At 38.4% G+C, this 17,937-nt stretch overlaps 2 protein-coding genes across 3 annotated transcripts in view; one reads left to right on the forward strand and one right to left on the reverse strand.

Moving 5' to 3' along the window:
* Positions 1–3,324, reverse strand: part of MAP3K5 (mitogen-activated protein kinase kinase kinase 5) — a 202,219-nt gene extending 198,895 nt beyond the window's left edge. The window contains exon 1 of one of the 2 annotated variants that reach the window (XM_014562399.2): positions 2,937–3,324. The gene's annotated coding sequence lies outside the window, so the exon portion shown is untranslated. Of the gene's footprint in view, positions 1–2,920 lie in introns of both variants that reach the window. The other variant, XM_014562398.2, reaches the window with a different exon arrangement.
* Positions 3,305–17,937, forward strand: part of PEX7 (peroxisomal biogenesis factor 7) — a 72,999-nt gene continuing 58,366 nt past the window's right edge. The window contains exons 1-4 of the mRNA XM_032485006.1: positions 3,305–3,527; positions 5,053–5,110; positions 5,495–5,645; positions 17,808–17,885. Coding sequence (XP_032340897.1) covers positions 3,395–3,527; positions 5,053–5,110; positions 5,495–5,645; positions 17,808–17,885 — 420 coding nt within the window. The 5' untranslated portion in view covers positions 3,305–3,394. The remainder of the gene's footprint in view (positions 3,528–5,052; positions 5,111–5,494; positions 5,646–17,807; positions 17,886–17,937) is intronic.

Here is a 17,937-nt window from a genome sequence, read left to right on the forward strand (position 1 = left end):
CTTTCACATGAAAGCATGCCTCCCTTTTTGAACAGGTTTGAAGGAAATCAGTGCTGTTTCTACTTCTTAGTTAGTGAAAATGATAGCTTTTGAAGAATATGCTATTTTCCAGAGCTAAGGAATCCAAGGCAGGTAATGAACATACCAGATTTTTAATGTCTGATACTCACATTTAAGATGATCATATACATTCCCTTTGTATTTGGTAAGTTGTTTTCTACCTGATCTTATCTTTCTTAGGAATATATGAATACACACACAGTCCTGAGAAATAGCTTGGTACTGTACTGCATATTTATCTGAGAAAATGAAATGTATGTAGTGACCTAGGTTTGCATTCATTGCAAGGTAAGATTTAGAAATTACTGAGTCAGCCTTACAAAGAATCCTAGAAATGAGCGATTCTGATCTGACTGTGATTCCTCCTTGAGGTCAGCTCTAGGTCACCGTATTGAGTCTCTGTGACACTTAGTCATCATGGCAATTATAGTTGACCTCGATTTCCTCATTGACATTTCCAGCTCTGAAATACAAAGTGTATGAGTTCCGTTTTATTCTAGACTTAAGTAGTAGGAAACTTGTGCTTTTCTTCTCAAACTTAAGCTCTCAAATTTATAGAAGTCAGAAGTCCCAGCAGAACCCCACCATAGACATTTCTGGTATGTGATTCACCCACAGGGACCATGTGAGCATCAGTATAAGAATTTTTCACAGGCTTCCCAGGGTACTGCTTAACAAATTAGAGCCATTTCTTTCTAATTCAAACTAATTTGACAAAGTCTGAATTAACAAAATATTTAATCATATACTTAAGAAAACCTTTTCGTTGTAGAAATTTCAAACTTACAGAAAAATTATAAGAATAATACATAAAATACCCATATATCTTTTATCCAGATTATCACATTTTTAACATTTTAAACCACATTTGTTTTATCATTCCCTCTATTGTGCATGTCTATATTCTTTATTTTTTTCTGCACCATGTGAAGAGTTATTCTTTTATACTTCCCGTTACCTCTTCTTCTTAAGCATTTCCTAAGAATAAGGGCATTCTCTTAGTAATCACTGCACAGTCACCAAACTTGGGACACAAATTGATGCAAAAGGTATTTTTAGTGGAAGTATAGCAATAGCTTTAATCTAACCACCATTCACATTTTTTCAACTATCCCAGTAAGGTGTGCATGACAGGCAGCAACTCTATTCTTTAAACCTCTTGGCTGCACAGAAACTTAGAGATCAACCTGTTTATCACCTATAAATCTTTTCAATTTTTTTTCCTCCATGAGCCCCAGAAATGTCATGATTTCATAAGCAATCAATCGGAAGATAATATAAACATCAGAGAATGAGTATACACACTGCATTCATATAATTTCAGCCTAAAAACAAAGGAAATTAGAATTTTAGGCTGGCCTTGGCTGCAGAATTATAAGTGTACAATTCCTGTTTGGCTCTTGAAATATTTAGATTAGTTTATCTAACCCTTTTGTAGTCTTTAAGATCTCCCAGCTAGAAGTGGAACTTTCCCATTCAGTTGAAACTTTTCCATTTTACATAGGAAGAAACAAGAACCTAGGGAAAGTATAGGACTGAGAAATAAAGGGCAAATTGATATTAAAACTCAATATTCTTTGTCTTATAGCCTACTTGCATTTAAAAGAAGAATCTTCAAGTAATCAATTTAAAAACTCACAGGCAATAAATTTCTGTATTGAAATTTCAGGCAGTTCTAAACAGGAAAAATCAGGTCAATGGTTGATCGGGGGTGGGGTGGGGTGGGGTGGGGGGGGCTGGGGGTGGGGGTTTGACTGAAAAGGGGCACAAGGGAATTTTCAGCTTAGTTAGGTTCAGTAATACCCTAGGTTAGGCTCTGGTTAACTAGTTTTCCCTGAGGGTAGGCCTTGTTAAGAACAGAATGCTCTGGTGTATTTCAAAATGATTCTTTTTCTCCTTCCTTTTAGGAAGCACAAGGTGATTTTTCTCTGAAATTTACTGTGATAACCTGGTTGACCTCCTAGAGATAAATCTCACAATACTATGGAGTTTGATTTTTTTCACTCCCATTACCATAATCTTTGTTTAAATTCTTATTATCTTTTGCTTGAACTCTTGCTAAAGTCTTTTAACTGGCCTCCCTATCTCCAATCTCTGTCTTCCAGTTTTGTGTTGCCACAAGAGCTTTTAAAATGAAAACTTAGTCATTTAATTTCTCACATTAGAAAACTTCGATGGTTCCCCCATTGTTTAAATTACAGTTGAAATCGAATTCCCTTGGTATGGCACTCTTCATGACCCAGTACAACATTCTAGTCTCTTCAGCATACCCCTTGCATCTGGACAGGCTGATTGCCAGCAGCTAGTCTATGGATCACACTGTTTGAGGTCTCCTGTTATTCCTGCTCTTATAATGACCTCCATCTCCTTGTCTACCTCATCATTATTTACACAAACATTATTTCTGAAGTTTTTCCTCCCATAGCCCCCATCCTCCAGCACTGAGGATTCCTTGGAAAAAATACTCCCTATATATTTCTCATACCACCTATATGTATTTTGATTACACTTAACTGATGACACGCATTATATCTTATTATTTTTGAATCCCAAGTGCTTAGCGCTGTACTTGGTTTATAAAGTGGCCATCAGACTAGGTTTGTGCCTGTTGAACTGGCTTAATTATTAACTGCACTCTCTTTCACTCTCAAAAGTGTCTTATTCGGCAGATAAGTAATACATGGTACTCTACATGGTACATGCCTGGTAAATGTTTGAATGAATGAGCCTTAGTTTTTCTTAATCAGCCCTGGGATCTGAGCACATATTACTGTACAATAAACGTAGTAAGAATTTAAAAAATTTAAAACGTTAGTTGTTTATTTTGTCTTTTGCCTTTGTTTCACTCCCGCTGAATTACCTTTGCTTCCAGTTACCTTGGGCAACACAGCACTCAACTGCCTTTTGGACGCGGCGTGGTTTCCGACTCCGCTGTAACTTGTCTCATTTTGTAATCATCAAACGCATTTCCTGATGCCAGTCTTTCAAAAGTCTCAATGAATTAATAAAAACCAGATAGCCCGCAGCGGAAAAACCAAACGCAAAAATCAAAGTTGTCAGAATCACCACCCAACCCTAAAAGCACTGCCCTCACGTCTAGTTCATCACATTGGGCGCCAAGTCACTGTGTTTTGCCCGAAACAAAAATGGCCTCCGCAGGAGTCACTCCCCTTTCCTCTGCGGACCAATCGAAATCTAGCCTTCAAGGCCCCGGGTGTCTTCACTTCCGCCTCGTCTTCTTGGGTCTAACTCTCTCGGCGGCTCCAGACTGTCAGCCACCAGCTCTGAACGGCTTGGGCGGCCGGGGCGGCGAGGCCCGGAGGCGGCGGGCGGGATGAGCGCGGCGCGCGGCGGCGGAGCGGTGCGGACGCTGCGGGTGCCGGGCCGCCACGGCTACGCCGCCGAGTTCTCCCCGTACCTGCCGGGCCGCCTGGCCTGCGCCGCCGCGCAGCACTACGGCATCGCGGGTGAGGCGGGGCCCCGCTGCGCCGCCGGGGCGGGGGGCGGGTTCCGGCCGAGCTCCAGCTCCTCCCCGTGTTGGGAAGGCACTTCGGCCAGTAGACGGCGCCACAAAAGAACGCCGGGGAAAGCAGGGGAACTGCCCGACTCCCTGTCCTCCTTTGTCCAGTGTGGGGAGTTGGCCTGGAGTAGAGTGCATGGTCCCTTCCAGTTACAGTGCGGAAATAGCACGTGGAAGGTGCCTACTGCCCCGTGTCCTTATTCTTTACGAGCGCACCTCCTCCACCGCCCCTCAGGACATACCCCGCCACAGGGCACACGTGACCCTGGAGAGCTGGCTGAACCCGTGTGGCCCCTCCTACCGGTCCGACGGGACCAACAGCACCTGAAGATGGTCTGTGGAGGTTACCCCAGTACCCGCTAATTGGACCGCATTGCCCACAGGCTGTCTTCTGGGCTGTGCGTCGTAAAGATGCTCCCGGGCAGGAGCTTGGAGTTCTCCCGCAAATGCCACACGAAATTGATCAAGTTCTGCCTTTACTTTTTGTTGTCTCCCGAGAAATACATGCATTTGCAGGCAGTTAGGGGTTCAAACTCACTGTCTCTGACTCTGGACTAGGTTGAAAGGAGGGGTTCCAGTCTTGATTTGGGGCTTTCTTTTAATTCATCTACTAGCTGTTGTATACACACTGAAGCTCTCGATAGTATTTTTTGTTGGGTTCTACGGTGATTTAGTGATTTCTAAAACTGAAAAGGAGAGAAATATTTGCATTACATTTTCAGCATTAGCTTTCAGTGGTTAGTTACATGTTTAGATTTAGAATACTTGCCCACCATTTAGGCCGAAGACTCATATGAGTTGTATTGATGCTTTAAATTAAATCCTTAAAAACAAAACAAAAAACTCCTTAAATGGAGGTGGTATTTTTTTTAAGTCAGTCATGTTTAATTGAAGTTATTTTTTTCCCCTTCAACCCTATAACAAATTAAACTTTCAAAATATGCTGATTCTTTAGCAAAACCATTCCTCTTTGGAGGAATTGTGTTCAGCACTTTACCACCATGAATGTGGTAAGTTCCACCAGGTATTTTGTTTTAAAATCCCATGCTGAATGTATTTTAGATTTATTGTAGAGGGCTTGTGATGTAATAGAAGGAGCATGAATTTCCTGGAGTCTGTAAGCCCACGGTTTCTCACCTGTAAATAGGGATGATAACACCTCTTTGGGAGGTTTGTGTGCCTGGTACCCTGTGTGGCTACCCAGTATGCACTTAAGTATCTCTTGCCTGTTGGAGCTGTGTCTGGGTTCCAAGCATAGGTGAGATGGTAAGTTTAATATTTAGTTATCAAAGAACAATATGGAGAGGCAGAAATGGAGAGCACAATCTTGATCAGTTTGTATACATGGTTTTAAGTAACTTCAGGGAGAAACTGTGGTTGTAAAATTAAGATACTCTGTGCCTGATACCTCTTTGACTTTACATGGTCCCCCAGTGGATTCAGCAGCATGACCTCAGCTTCTTTCTCCTTAGGCTGTGGAACCCTGCTAATACTGGATCAAAATGAAACTGGGCTTAGGCTTTTTAGAAGGTAAGATGGCTCTAATTATCAAACTTATGTGTATTCTCTGTTGCGTTTAAGGCCTTGATAGAATTAGGTTTTGAATCTTTTTGATCAATAAGATGTTTTAATTTGCAATATAAAAGAACCTTCATGATTTGCATAGGATAGAACTTTTTTTTTGCCATTAAGTTGTGTCTATGTTACTTTTCTTCTAAAGCTCTTGTCTCGTAGTGTTCACTTAAAAATGATAGAACTTAAACATAAAAAAATGTGAACTAGTTAGTATACTGTTTTGCGTTCCTGTCTTTGCTGTCTTCTTAGTGCAGTTTTTAGTTTTATTCATTGAGGAACTAATCCATTTTGTGGATTACCACCTCTTTCCCTTCTTTCCATGTCTATTTCCTGGTGTAGCTTTGACTGGAACGATGGTTTGTTTGATGTGACCTGGAGTGAGAACAATGAACACGTGCTGGTCACCTGTAGTGGCGACGGCTCACTGCAGCTCTGGGACACCGCCAAAGCCGCAGGCCCGCTGCAGGTCTACAAGGAGCACACTCAGGAGGTAGGAAGGGACTCTTTCTAGGCTGATTTCTTTTTCTTTGGATGAAATCCATATGGGGGTGGAAGCGTGGGGGATGTCTTCAGGGGACAAGAAGTTTAAGCTTTAGTGTTTCTTGTACAGTGTTAGCTGTCACTTGTTATTTGATTATTCAAACAGAAAGTACCTCTTAGCCTAAGGGGCTGGGAAAGAAGAAAAGGTCAGGCTTCTCATGAGTCAGTAAAAAAACGCCTCCAGTAGGAAGTATACTGTGGTACCATTTCCTCCAGATAGGCCCATGGCTTTCTTTGTGCTGTCAGGACATGCCTGGGGACACTGCTTTAATAGAGGCAGGGAGTCTTCTCACAAAGACATCATAAGGTTGCCTTTAGGGCATCACTGAGATTCCTAAGGATTTTCAGAATATATTGAAGCAAGAGCACAAATACTAAATATAGGGCAGAGCTTACCAAAGAAATTTAAAAACTAAGTCTTTTTCACATGTGAGTGTGTGTATGGGTAGCGTGGGAGATAGTTTGGCCTTCAGTCATCTTAAAATACTTACAAACTTTTAACGAACATGTTGTTAAAGACATTGTCTTTTGGTGTTTTCCCTTAAATGTTTAAACATTTTTCTCAAGGTAGCAACAGAGCCTTGAAATGAAAACTTGCAAATTTACTTTAAAATTTGTGTCTATCACAGGGCCTGGCCCAGAGATGACCTGCAGTGAATGCTTATTAGATGTAAGAGTGTTCGCCTTTTGGGATAAAGGACTAGTTATGTGAGGATTCCAGACATCATTTCATAGCTATAGCTATTAGAAATCAGTATTTCTAAGACTGTGATTGAAATAATGGAAAATTTTAGGTCCTTCATTCTATTGTGACGGAGGCTCTTTGAATAAATATTGTTATAAATGAACATGTTTTCATAGAACCACTGAATACTAAGACAATTTTGGTAAAGGAGGAACTTTAGTTTCAGGATGGTGAATGCAAGAATCTCCCAAAGCAGCATGTCCAAAATTCAGACATTTTTGTGGTATCATGATTTTTGCCATTTTCTTATCCCACTTATACTATAATTAATGTTTTTGTTTCTTTTTTAAAAAATATTTTCCTTCTCAAAAGTTTTTTTCCTTTTTCTTAAATCTTTGATGCCTTGTGTTGTCTATCTATATAAATTCCAGGACTGTAACTAATGGATCATAAAATAATATATCTGGTAGTGTTAAATGGGATATATTGATTTAATGTTGCTTTACAGTGTTATTTCACTTACAGTAAAACAGCATATACTCATGAAGCCATGGAATTGATGGCTAAGTTAGTATGTACATTTATAGCTTTTAATGTTTGTTAAAATAAACGTATAATGAATAAAATAAAATGTATGTACCAGTTAAAGTCATCTCTTGTACAGCCAGTGATGTGTGTCTGCTATTACTATGGAAAATACTGTTCTAGAATGTTCCTTGTGATGGTCACTCAGTCTTTATTTCATCTTAGTGAAAGTGAATTTCACTGTCTCGTGTGATAACTTATTTGGGGTTTTTTTGATTGCTTTATTACTTAGACAGTTGCTCTCTTAAGCCCAAATCTGCCTTCACTCTCAACCGACTATTGCTTTGAATGTCTTTATGTCTGAGACTAAGTCCAGTCCCCCTTTTCCAGGAGAACCCATGAAAATAGCCATCATGCTTCCTCTAAATCTTCCCTCTTCCAGGCTGTGCATTTGTAATTCCTTTGACCTGTCCTCAGATTACACGGTCTCTATATTTTTCACCCTCTTGGTAAACTCCTTTCGGTAATCTCCTGTTTTTCAATGTTGCTTATAGTATTGTATGCCTAATTTATTCCAGAAATGTGATTATTAGTGCTGAGCTTTATATGACTTTGCTACCATGATCCTGAGCATCTAGTTCTGGTAAGATTACCTAACATACATTTTCCTTAGCCAAGTTGTAGTATTGGGTTGCTTTTGGTCCACTAGTAAGTACCTTGATCTTTGTTATTTGGACTACTGTTAAACCAGTAGTTTACATCATTCTATAACTCTGTAACTGGAGTTTTGAACTGAAGACATGTTTTAAATTTATTTAAATTTATTGTTTATATTTTTGGACCATTATTCTAGGTTGTCTTTCCTCATTTTTCTTTTCAAATAGAATTTTGATTCGTGTTTGTATCAGTTAGATGCCTTGGCTGTTAGTGTAAGAGAAACCCAACTTCAAGTGTATTCAATGATGAGAGTTTATTATTTCACATAACCAAGCATATGGAGGTGGAATGGGTCCAGGCTTGGTTAATTTAGGCTTGACAGGCCATCAAATAGCCAGATTTCTCTTGCCTTTACATCTACTCTCCTCAGGGCATCTCTTTTTTTCTTACAATCTGTGTAACTCCAGTTATATCATCCCCCTTTGAGGTCATAGAGCAAAAAATGTGAATGTTCCTGTCTTGGGACTACTTCTAAGACTGAGAAAAGCTTCCCTAAAGCCCCACCTTTTCAGCAGACACCTTTTCTTCTCAGTGGCTAGAAGAGCATCACGTGCCCAGTCTTACCTCTGTCACTTGTGAGGGAAGCAAGCCACCACCCTTCCTTTCACCTACGTGAGATTCACCCCTGGGATGGGGAAGCAACCGAGCTTTCCTTGAAGGACAAGACTGGGATTTGAGCAAGAAGAAAGGAGATTGATGGTTGGGGAGTCACCCATCATTATGTGCCACAATATTACTTTTTGTCTTTCTCGTGATTGCAAGTAAAAATCAAACTACACCAAGCAGGATGATGAATAGAGAACTGTAGGACTCTCAGAAAGGTCATCCTCCGTGAGATTGTGGAGAGAAAGAATTTCTGGTGATCAACCTAAAGCTCAGTATTATAACACAAAATATTTGGCATTTTTCATTAAAAAGAAATATAACATTTATTCAAAGTTTGTCTCTTATACCAAATACTCAGAAACACTTAAAAGGATTGATTTAAGGTCAAACGAGAGTTTTGAGGAGCTAATAAATATTTGTTGAATATTCAACAAATAGTGTTGAATAAATGATGTTCCACAGTTTTCAGATAGTCAGATAAGGAGTTACTGAATCAAAAAGGTTAAATCCAGGACCTAGATATATTTTAGGCTTTAAGGAATGAAGGTTCTTGGTGAAATGGAAAAAAAAAGGGAAGCATGGACATTTTCCCTTTGCATGCTTTCTCACCTTAGCATCAAAGCAGAAATCGGATTCTTCTCTGTATTGTTTAACTGCAGAGGCAGTTATGTCTTTTGAGCCCCGCAAAATGCCTTTAGCTTAGCCTGCCTCTGAACACATGATAGGAATGGAAGAAGAGGAAATTTTAAGATGGTTCAGGGAGAAGAAGAAAAAAAGAGAGAGTGAATGGAGAGGTTTGTTTCTGTCCTCCATGGCTTACAGCGTTGAGCGTGCTGTTGAGTTAAAAGTGACTTTAAAGATGGCAAGCTCAATTTAATATTTATTTCAATATCTGATTCTCAGTGTGCTGGTTACAATTTTTAAAAATTAGTTAAAATTTTAAAAAATAGTAAGGCTTATCAATTTGTTGAAAATTTGTTGCAGATTTGTCAGCCAAAGGGATACTTTTTCTTTCTGCCTCCTTTCTTCCCTCCTCTCTTTCCTTTTCCTCCCTTCCCTTTCCCTTCTTTCTTTTTTTAACAAAAGCAAGACACAATTGAACTTGATATATTTCCTTTCACATATTGAATCATGCTCAGCCATTCATTCTGGAATAGGTTACTGCAGTAATACTATTATAATTTAAAATAGCAGTTTAAAAATTTCCCCCCTAAAATTGTGATTGTAGAGAAAAATAGTTTCAATTATGTGTCAGTTGAATCAATTTTCCCTTTTTTGTGTTTTACTATCAATTGGATGTAATATCTCTCATTGACTTTTCAATCCTGTTTCAAAGCATCCAGTTTTGTTTGGTTTGGTTTTGTTTTGTATTTTAAAGTTTGAACTTGTATTAAAAGAGCTAGACCTGGCTATACTGGTGCATGGTATGCAGGCATGTGCTAGTCACTGAAGATGCAAATATGAATAAAACTCAGGTGCTGATGTCTGGTAGTAGATCTGGGACAAACCGTTTAATACAATGTGGTGAATGTTGAAAAGAGGTGTGTAGAAGGTACACAGAGAAGGGAAACAAGGACTATCACAAAAGAAGTGCTATTTGAGCTGAGGCTTAGGCAATTAGTAGGAGTTAGCCAGGCAGCCCAAAGGGAAAAGGGCGATTCTGATTGAGAAGATCATTTCTGATGGAGAAGAGCGTCTACAGAGGTGCAGATCTGCAAAAGAGAATGATGTCTGCAGGCCACCACAAGTCCTTTGGTGGGACTGGAGCATAGAGTGTGTGATGGATGGTGGGATATGAGGCGGGAAAGGTGGGACGTATTCTGATGGGCCTAGAATGTCTGGCTGGGAGTTGGACTTTATGCTTTGAACTTACAGGAGACTGACTGTGTACATTTTGGGCCACACATTGTGGGCAGACAGCAGAACAGACACGGATGGATAAGTATTACCCATTTTCCTCTTAGTCTGCTTTGTCAGATGTTAGGCAGGGCTGGACCATAATTTAGGTATTTGAACTTTTAGTATTTAAAATGAAAAAAAGTGGACAATTGCTTTTCTTAACTCAGTGGTTCCCAAATTTGCTACATATTAGAATCATCTAGGGAGCTTATAAAAATCTTTATTCCCAGTTCACAACATTTAGGGGTTGCAGCCAGGCATCAGTATTATGTGAAGAGTCTCAGAGGATTCCAATGTGCAGCAGTGTTTGGAAGCCACTGCTTTAACTTAACAGTCATGTGATTCTAAAGACTTTGATGTGCGTATTGTCTGCTATTTGAGGGGGGTGTGCAGGTTTAAAATGTAGATTTAAAAACATTCAATAAAAGGAATGATTTGATTTGCCTTGCAAAGTGGTTGCTCAAGTTCGTTTAACCTCAGAGCTTTAAAAACTTTTTTTTAAAGAAGAAAAAATGATAGTTTTTAATAGATGGAACCAGTAATGGAATATATTCAGGTAGAGAATGACTTTCATGCATGACTACTGCTACTACATCTGTAGTCTTTCTTTCATATACTTAGTGTAGGTCTTATAAGTGGAATTATTAGCAGAGCTATTTATGTAGATATAAATATATGTAGAATTTACATTTTTTAAGGCAGGGAGGAATACAAGCACATATATATATATTTAGATGTATTTACATAATGTATTTATATATTTCAAAAGGAAAGAATGAAAGATAACTCAAAACCTAATAAAAATGATTGCCTCTAAAGACAGTAGGGAAGAAAGCAGGGGTAAGGGACAAAGATTGAAACAAGATTTTTACAAATATAATTTGTGTTACAGTTTTGAGATTGGAACAATTGAAATATTTTACAGAACTAAAAATCCCAATTTGAATAGAAAAGAAAAAAGCAAAACATTGAAAGCAAACAAAAACAAATTAATCTAGTGGTATATCAAATTGGTGCCATATCCAAATATTGAAAATAATTATTTCAAGTGACTTTAAAAGAAAAGTATTGTGATTGTACATCCTTAATGTGATATGACTGAGAAACAAAAAGAATGGCAAAAAATCTGCATTCAGAAAAATCAGTATTATTATTTTGAAACTCTCATATGCATATTATAGAATAGAGCGTATCAGTAATTACATCATTGGAAACCAAAAGTTTTAGTGTAAGAAAAAAATGACATGAGAATAAAGAAATTTAGTAGAAGCATTAAATCTTAACATTGAATGGGATATATCTATATAAACTTGTGGTTTATTTTTCTCTGTCTTAAAAAATGACATTTTTCCTAGTTCTTTGGACTCCAAAGATGTAGAAGCAACAACAGCTCAGTGATAGAGACTATCCCTAGTGTCCAGATTATGGTTTCTAAATACCATTTCCCACTAAAAGGAACAGGGATCTTTGGGAAAATAGTTGATTCCAGGACTGGGCAGGAAATATACAAGATGAATCCTAGACATCTTCCTGCATCAGAAACCTTGAAAGTTATGACAGACCATTGGGTTTATGTCAAATGTTTTGAAGGGACAACCTGAAGAGGTTCTCCTTGGCTAATAATGGGGCAATCTGAACGTTAAAAAGAATGACAACAATGTATTGAGACGCTATAAACACATACACAGAGACACACATTTATATGTATATTTTAACTCATTATGTGGAATTGTAATGATTAAAAAAAAAACTGGTCACCATTGAAGATTACTAGGATTACCAACTCATGCTGAAAATTGATAAATAAAGGTAGAGTCAAGGCATTTATCCTGCATTTCCTATATGAATTTCAACTGTGGAATAATCAAATGGTTGATGTGCAAAACTTCTTGTAATAGAATTCTACCTAAGAAATGCAGAAGAAATGACAAAATTAGAAAATCACCATTTAGTCGCCCCTAATGAAATAATGACTCTAGACAAGAGTTATCCACAGATGTTAAAACCATTAATTGAAGATTGATATGTCTTCTGTACAATCTTATGATCACTAAAAGCGGGTCAACCAGAAATTATACACAATAGGAAGTTTAAAAAAAGATTGAACTGATTTGAATCAAGTCCCTAGATCTAACTTCCAATTTAAAGAAAATAGGAAGGGTAGGAAAAAGTTAAACATCACCACGAGGAAATAATTAGCCCAAATAGGAATATAGAACATTTCAAAGGACCAAATTATAACTTTGTTTCTTCAACAAATAAATGTCATTGGTGGAATGTGAGGCAGGAAAATTAAGATGTGGAGGGGGACTTTCCTAGATTAGAAAAGACTTAAGAGACGTAATAGCTAAGAATAAAATACGGATTTTGTTTGGATCCTGATTCAGATTAACTGTAAAAAGATGTTTTTGAGACAGTCAGGGAAATATGAATATGAACTGAATATTAGGTGATATTAAGGAACAATTGTTAATCTAAGGTTTGAAAATGACCTTGTAAAAAAAAAAAAATCTGTATCTCCTGCAGTAGTTGTGAGTGAAATAGTCTACCGTTAAAATACTCCTAGTCATTCAGTCAGTCAGTAGTGGAACAGATGAAACAAGATCAGCAAAATATTGATAATTACGGAAAGTATGTGATGGATACCTGGGAATTTATTATGCTAGTCTCTCTACTCTTATGTGCATTTAAAAATATCTATAGTGAAAAAAATTTTAATTTAAGTTTCACGTTAAAAGAAATACGTACCCCTTTCTAACTGCTCAGTAATTAAAGTCAGTATCCCTTTCCTTTGTATTGATATAGATAAGTATGAACATTCTGGACATAGTTTTTATTTGATGATTTTTAATTAAATAGACCAACTTAGAAAGGGCAGTACTGTACAGTAGATTAAAAATGAGCTCTTTGGGAATTGGATTCAGTAATAAAATTTGTCCTCTCACACTGTGGTTTTGATGAGGTTCAGGTTTCATAAGGCAGAACAAAATATCATTCAGTGTTTTTTTTTTTTCTTTTTGCAGTTTCCCAATTAATTTTCTTCACCACTGCCAAGAGTCATTTCATAAGATAGGCCTTTAGAGGACCCTGCTTTTAAAGCATAGCTGCACGGCTCTCTTCTTTTTATATTTAATTTAACTGCTTGCCATGCCCTCTATTTGAGTGGGAGCGGAGGGAGAAGTGGGGAATGGAGAAGAGATGGAAGAGTAGGGTAATGTGAGATGTGCTTTTCATTCAGATTTGTTTCCCTTCATTCATTCCAAAAACTTTGATTAACTCTGCTGTCTGCAGGGGACTGAGCAGAGAAGATGAACAAGTCAGGCAGGGTCCTGGCCCTCTACTGGGGAGAGAGGCTTAAGCCATTGGTTGGCTAACTTAGAATGTGGTTAAGTGCTGGGAATGTACAGAGTGCAAGGAGAGGGGAGGATCCTGTCTGGGGACTGGACTGGGAGGGCATCCTTGAGCCTGAAGGGACAGTAGGAATTAACTATTCTGGTGGAGAGGTCAGAGCACAGGGTTTGAGGCAAAAGAAAGTGCTTGGTTGAGGGGGAAGGACCGAGCCTGTGTGCCTGGGGCAGTTAGCATTTTGACTGTTGTGCTCAGATCAGTGGAAAGAAATTGAAGATTAAAAAAATCTACTATGAAATATTTCCTGCATATAAAATATATATGACATTTAAAGTAGATAATGAACACTTACATATTCATCATCTAGCCTAAGAAATAAAACATTAGCTGGACCCTTGGAGCCCCTGGTTACTGATTCTGTCCTTCCTCTGTCTCCTTTTTTCTGATTTTTATCCTTCTTCCTCTTTTTTTCCTTCTTCTCAGGAGCAATCATTATCCTGAATTTTCTATTTATATTTTCTTTGTTTTTCCTTTTAGTTTTATGCGTATCTGTGCACTCCTGAGTCATGCATAATTTTGCATGATTTTGACCTTTGGGTAATAAGCAACAGCATTATTGAGTGAAGATGGTAAGTTGTAGGAGCCGCGTGGTATGAACCACTGAAGGGCTTTCTACAGGAGAGTGACATCAATTTGTGTTTTTATAAAGGTTATTTTTTATCCATTCTGAATAATGGGTTGGAGGTGACAAGAGTGGATGAGGAGAGCAACTAGAAAGATGCTATAATCTAGGTGGTAGTTTAGGGCTGATGGTTGTAGCCTCTTCAAGAAATTATATACAAACTCATAATTGCAGTCCTTTGTGGCCTTGTTCCTCCTAACTGACCTTGCTGTTCCTCCAACATCACAGGCTTGTTTCTTGCTGCAGGGTCCTTCTTTGCTCGTCCCTTTCCTCTCTAATCTGCGGGGTTGTCTCTTTTACTGCACTCAGGTCTCTGTTCTTCCCGGACCACTTTATTGTTTTCTAGTCTTTGTTTTATTTTTCTTTGTAGTTTTTTTTTTTTTAAAGAATTACAACCAGAAATTATGTATTTATTTACTTACAGCCTATCTTCCCTTGCTAGAGTATGTAATTCCTGAAGGCTAGGACTTTATTTGCCTTGTCTAACATTATACCCTCCCTCCCCATGCCTTGTTCATAGTAGGTGCTTAATATATATTTATTGAATAGATTAGTGAGTTGACTTGAAGTTGGAATTATGGAATCCAGTCATCCCTTTTTGGCTGTCTCCCAAACATCTGTCTGCCTATAAACTTTTTTCAGGGCTTGAGGTTAATGCCCAAACCCTATTCTTACTAGACATTTCCACTTGACTATCAGGCTGTCACCTCAAACTCACTGTGTCTAAAATTACACATTATCTCCCTTCCTCCAGTCTTCCAGTTTTGTTCATGCCACCATCACTGACAGTCCCCGGGCACAAAACCTTGGTGTTATCTTGCAGCATTCACTAGTCTGAATTCCTAGGGTGCTTTATGTCCCCGTTTGTGTCTTTGGGGGAACTTCTGGTCACTGTTTACACCTCTGCTTTCTGCTGTTGACATTTTAGCCAGCCCTCAAGGCCCTGCTAGGATCATTCTCTTCTGGGCGTCAAGCGGAGTTTTCCATCCTACTACGCTTTTGTACTTACGGTCTACAGTTTTTGTTTTTCTGTTTTAAACACAATATCCTGGCTTATACTATTAGTTACTGTCCCATGTCCTAGTATTTTAAACACGTTAAAACAAAAATAAATTATTTACTGAGTCGCCTTTATTATCCCACTTTTAACCTCTCCATGTGTTTCCTATGCTTAGTTTTTGTCCTGATGCTTCCCAGTAACACCACTAATGTTGTGTGGCAGATAGGACAGCTGGCAGCAGCATGGTCATCAGCACAGTTTTCTTACCTCCTGTCTTTTGTTTTCATTAGGGCTCTTGCAGTTTTAAAAGATGAGAAGTTGTCAGGTTTCAAGTCCTATGTCCCGTTGGAAGTGTACAGAGGCAGAGGAATCTGAGCTGATGCTGTTAGTTTTTAGCTGCATTTGTTCAGTTATCCTCTAAAATGAAGGCAGCAGCTCTTTATAACTACTTGGCAGCAGTGCAGGTTGTGAAGATAAATTTGGTTGGTTAAATCACTTTAACTCACATTTATTGAGTGCCCATTCTGTTGCATTGAGCATAAACAAGGCGGTTTTGTTTATGATGATCTTCCAAGCTCTAGCAGGGATGGCAGTTATTTAACGTTAAATTTAGTAAAATTTGGTAAATGCTGAACTAGAAGTAGGTGAAGATACTGTCCAATGCACAGAAGGAAGCATTTAACTCCTCGATGTTTGAGGGGTTTGGCAGGAGAAGCTTATTCCATAAAGGATGTGAAGGGACCGAGTCTTGACTGATGAGCAGGGAGTTCACCAAGTGGGTAGAGGCTTTACGTTCTTGGATATGGATAATTCATAGAAACAAAATGGAATTGGCCCACATGGAGCTCCATTGAAGGGCAGTAGCAACACGGGCAGGGTTTTATTTCCTTTATATCGAAGCCCAAGATCACTGAAAATGTCCATTTCAAAAGTGCCTTCACACAGCATGTTGTAGAGATAGCCTAGCAGAGTGATTAAGGGTGAACTCTGTGATTAGGCTGCCCTGGTTCAGATTTCAGCTCTGCAACTTACTAGCTTTGGAAATTTGGACAAATTACTTAACCAGTTTGGGCCTTGGCACAGTATCTACTTCATAGAAATGAAGATTAAATGAGCTAAACTAATTATGACAACAGCTAGCATACAGTAGGTGCTCAACACAGTAAAGATTTCCTATTGTGATTATTTTGGACTGTTCACATCAGCTCACTGGCCCATTACTACTTGTGGGTCAGATCCAAACCCAGCCCACTGTCTGATTTGTAAATAAAGTTTTATTGGTACACAGCCATGCCTATTTATTAAGCATCCTCTGTGGTTACTTTTTGTGGTCTACAAGACTGAATTTATTAGTTGTGACAGAGACAAATGGCCCATAAACCTAAAATATTTACATGGCCCTTTACAGAAGAAGTTTGCTAAGTCCTGTCCTAGAGGATAAAATCAGGCTCTTTAGGTCTCAAGATTGATTGCTTCCAAACCTGTCTTTTTATATCCATAAGTGACAGGTGGCCGCAGCAGCTCTTTGGATTTTGCTGACCCTTCTATATACTTTATGAGCTGCTCTCTGTTGCTGGATTGTGATTTCTTTAGTGTTCCAGCTGTTCTTCTCTCTTTTGTAGGAATATGGGCAGTGGCAGGGTCGGGACTTGGGTGGGGTTACTGAAGCACTCACTGTGGGTACATCATTTATAGGGGACCCCCAAACTTAGTAGTCAAGATAATCTCAATGCAGTATTTTTTAAAAAAATCAAAATTAATGCAAAAAAATCTCTGATGAACAAACTGTCATAATTTTTAAGTAGACAGAATCAGTATTACTGATTTTTTTTATTTTAAACTCAGGCTTCAACATGGCTAGACATAACACTAGGCTGCGGAGAACAGGTAACCCACAGTGAAGCCACAATAAACCCCAGACTCTCATACTTCCTACGCAAATGCAGTAGTTATAGTTTTTAAATTCAAAATAGCCTGCTGGCCGATCACATTTAATGGCATACGCTCAGGTCCATGGCAGGACTACTTATTGCACATATTTTGTTGAACTTAGCTTACAGTAGTGATCTGTATATAAATCTGTTGTATAAAATAACAGAATTTAAAATACTTCCATACATTTTCAGAGAATTCATTTGAAGTGGTTTACTGAGAGCAGCATTGGATAACTAAAGCTGTTTACCAAGAGATCTGAAAGGATCATCTCGTTTCTGTAAGCTTTTTCCTAGAAAGGCCAGAGAGGGTTATTAATTGAATTTTAATGCCTTCTGATAAACATTGACCTCGCAAGCTTTTTTAGATTACTAACTTGCTAATCTGCTTTGACATTTCTTCAGGGCGCTGCAAACAGTGATTTGTCAGTAGGTTGAAAAATCTGTATAATTTGTTTTAGCAAAGATGGTTTGGAAATTTTCTGTCAAATTCTACTAAGGTTGAATGGAGTCTTAGCTGTTAGGGATGAGTCCAGGAGGAATGGACAAGATGACCTTTCCCTTGCTCAGACATCACGTTGAGATTTATAGGATTTATTTAATGTTTCAATTCAGTGAACTAGTTGTTCTAACTGACTATCACTATTATAAACAGATAAAATATAATATTGAACTTGATGCTCTCTGGCTTTCTAAATAACACTTTAAAATGTTTTTAGGTGTACAGTGTTGACTGGAGCCAGACCAGAGGTGAACAGCTTGTGGTGTCTGGCTCATGGGATCAAACTGTCAAACTGGTATGTCAGCATTATTGTATTAAAAACCAAATACTTCCTTCCCAAAGCCTCC

The sequence above is a fragment of the Camelus ferus genome, chromosome 8 (genome assembly GCF_009834535.1).
Source record: "Camelus ferus isolate YT-003-E chromosome 8, BCGSAC_Cfer_1.0, whole genome shotgun sequence".
In the NCBI taxonomy this organism is placed as follows: Eukaryota; Metazoa; Chordata; class Mammalia; order Artiodactyla; family Camelidae; genus Camelus; species Camelus ferus.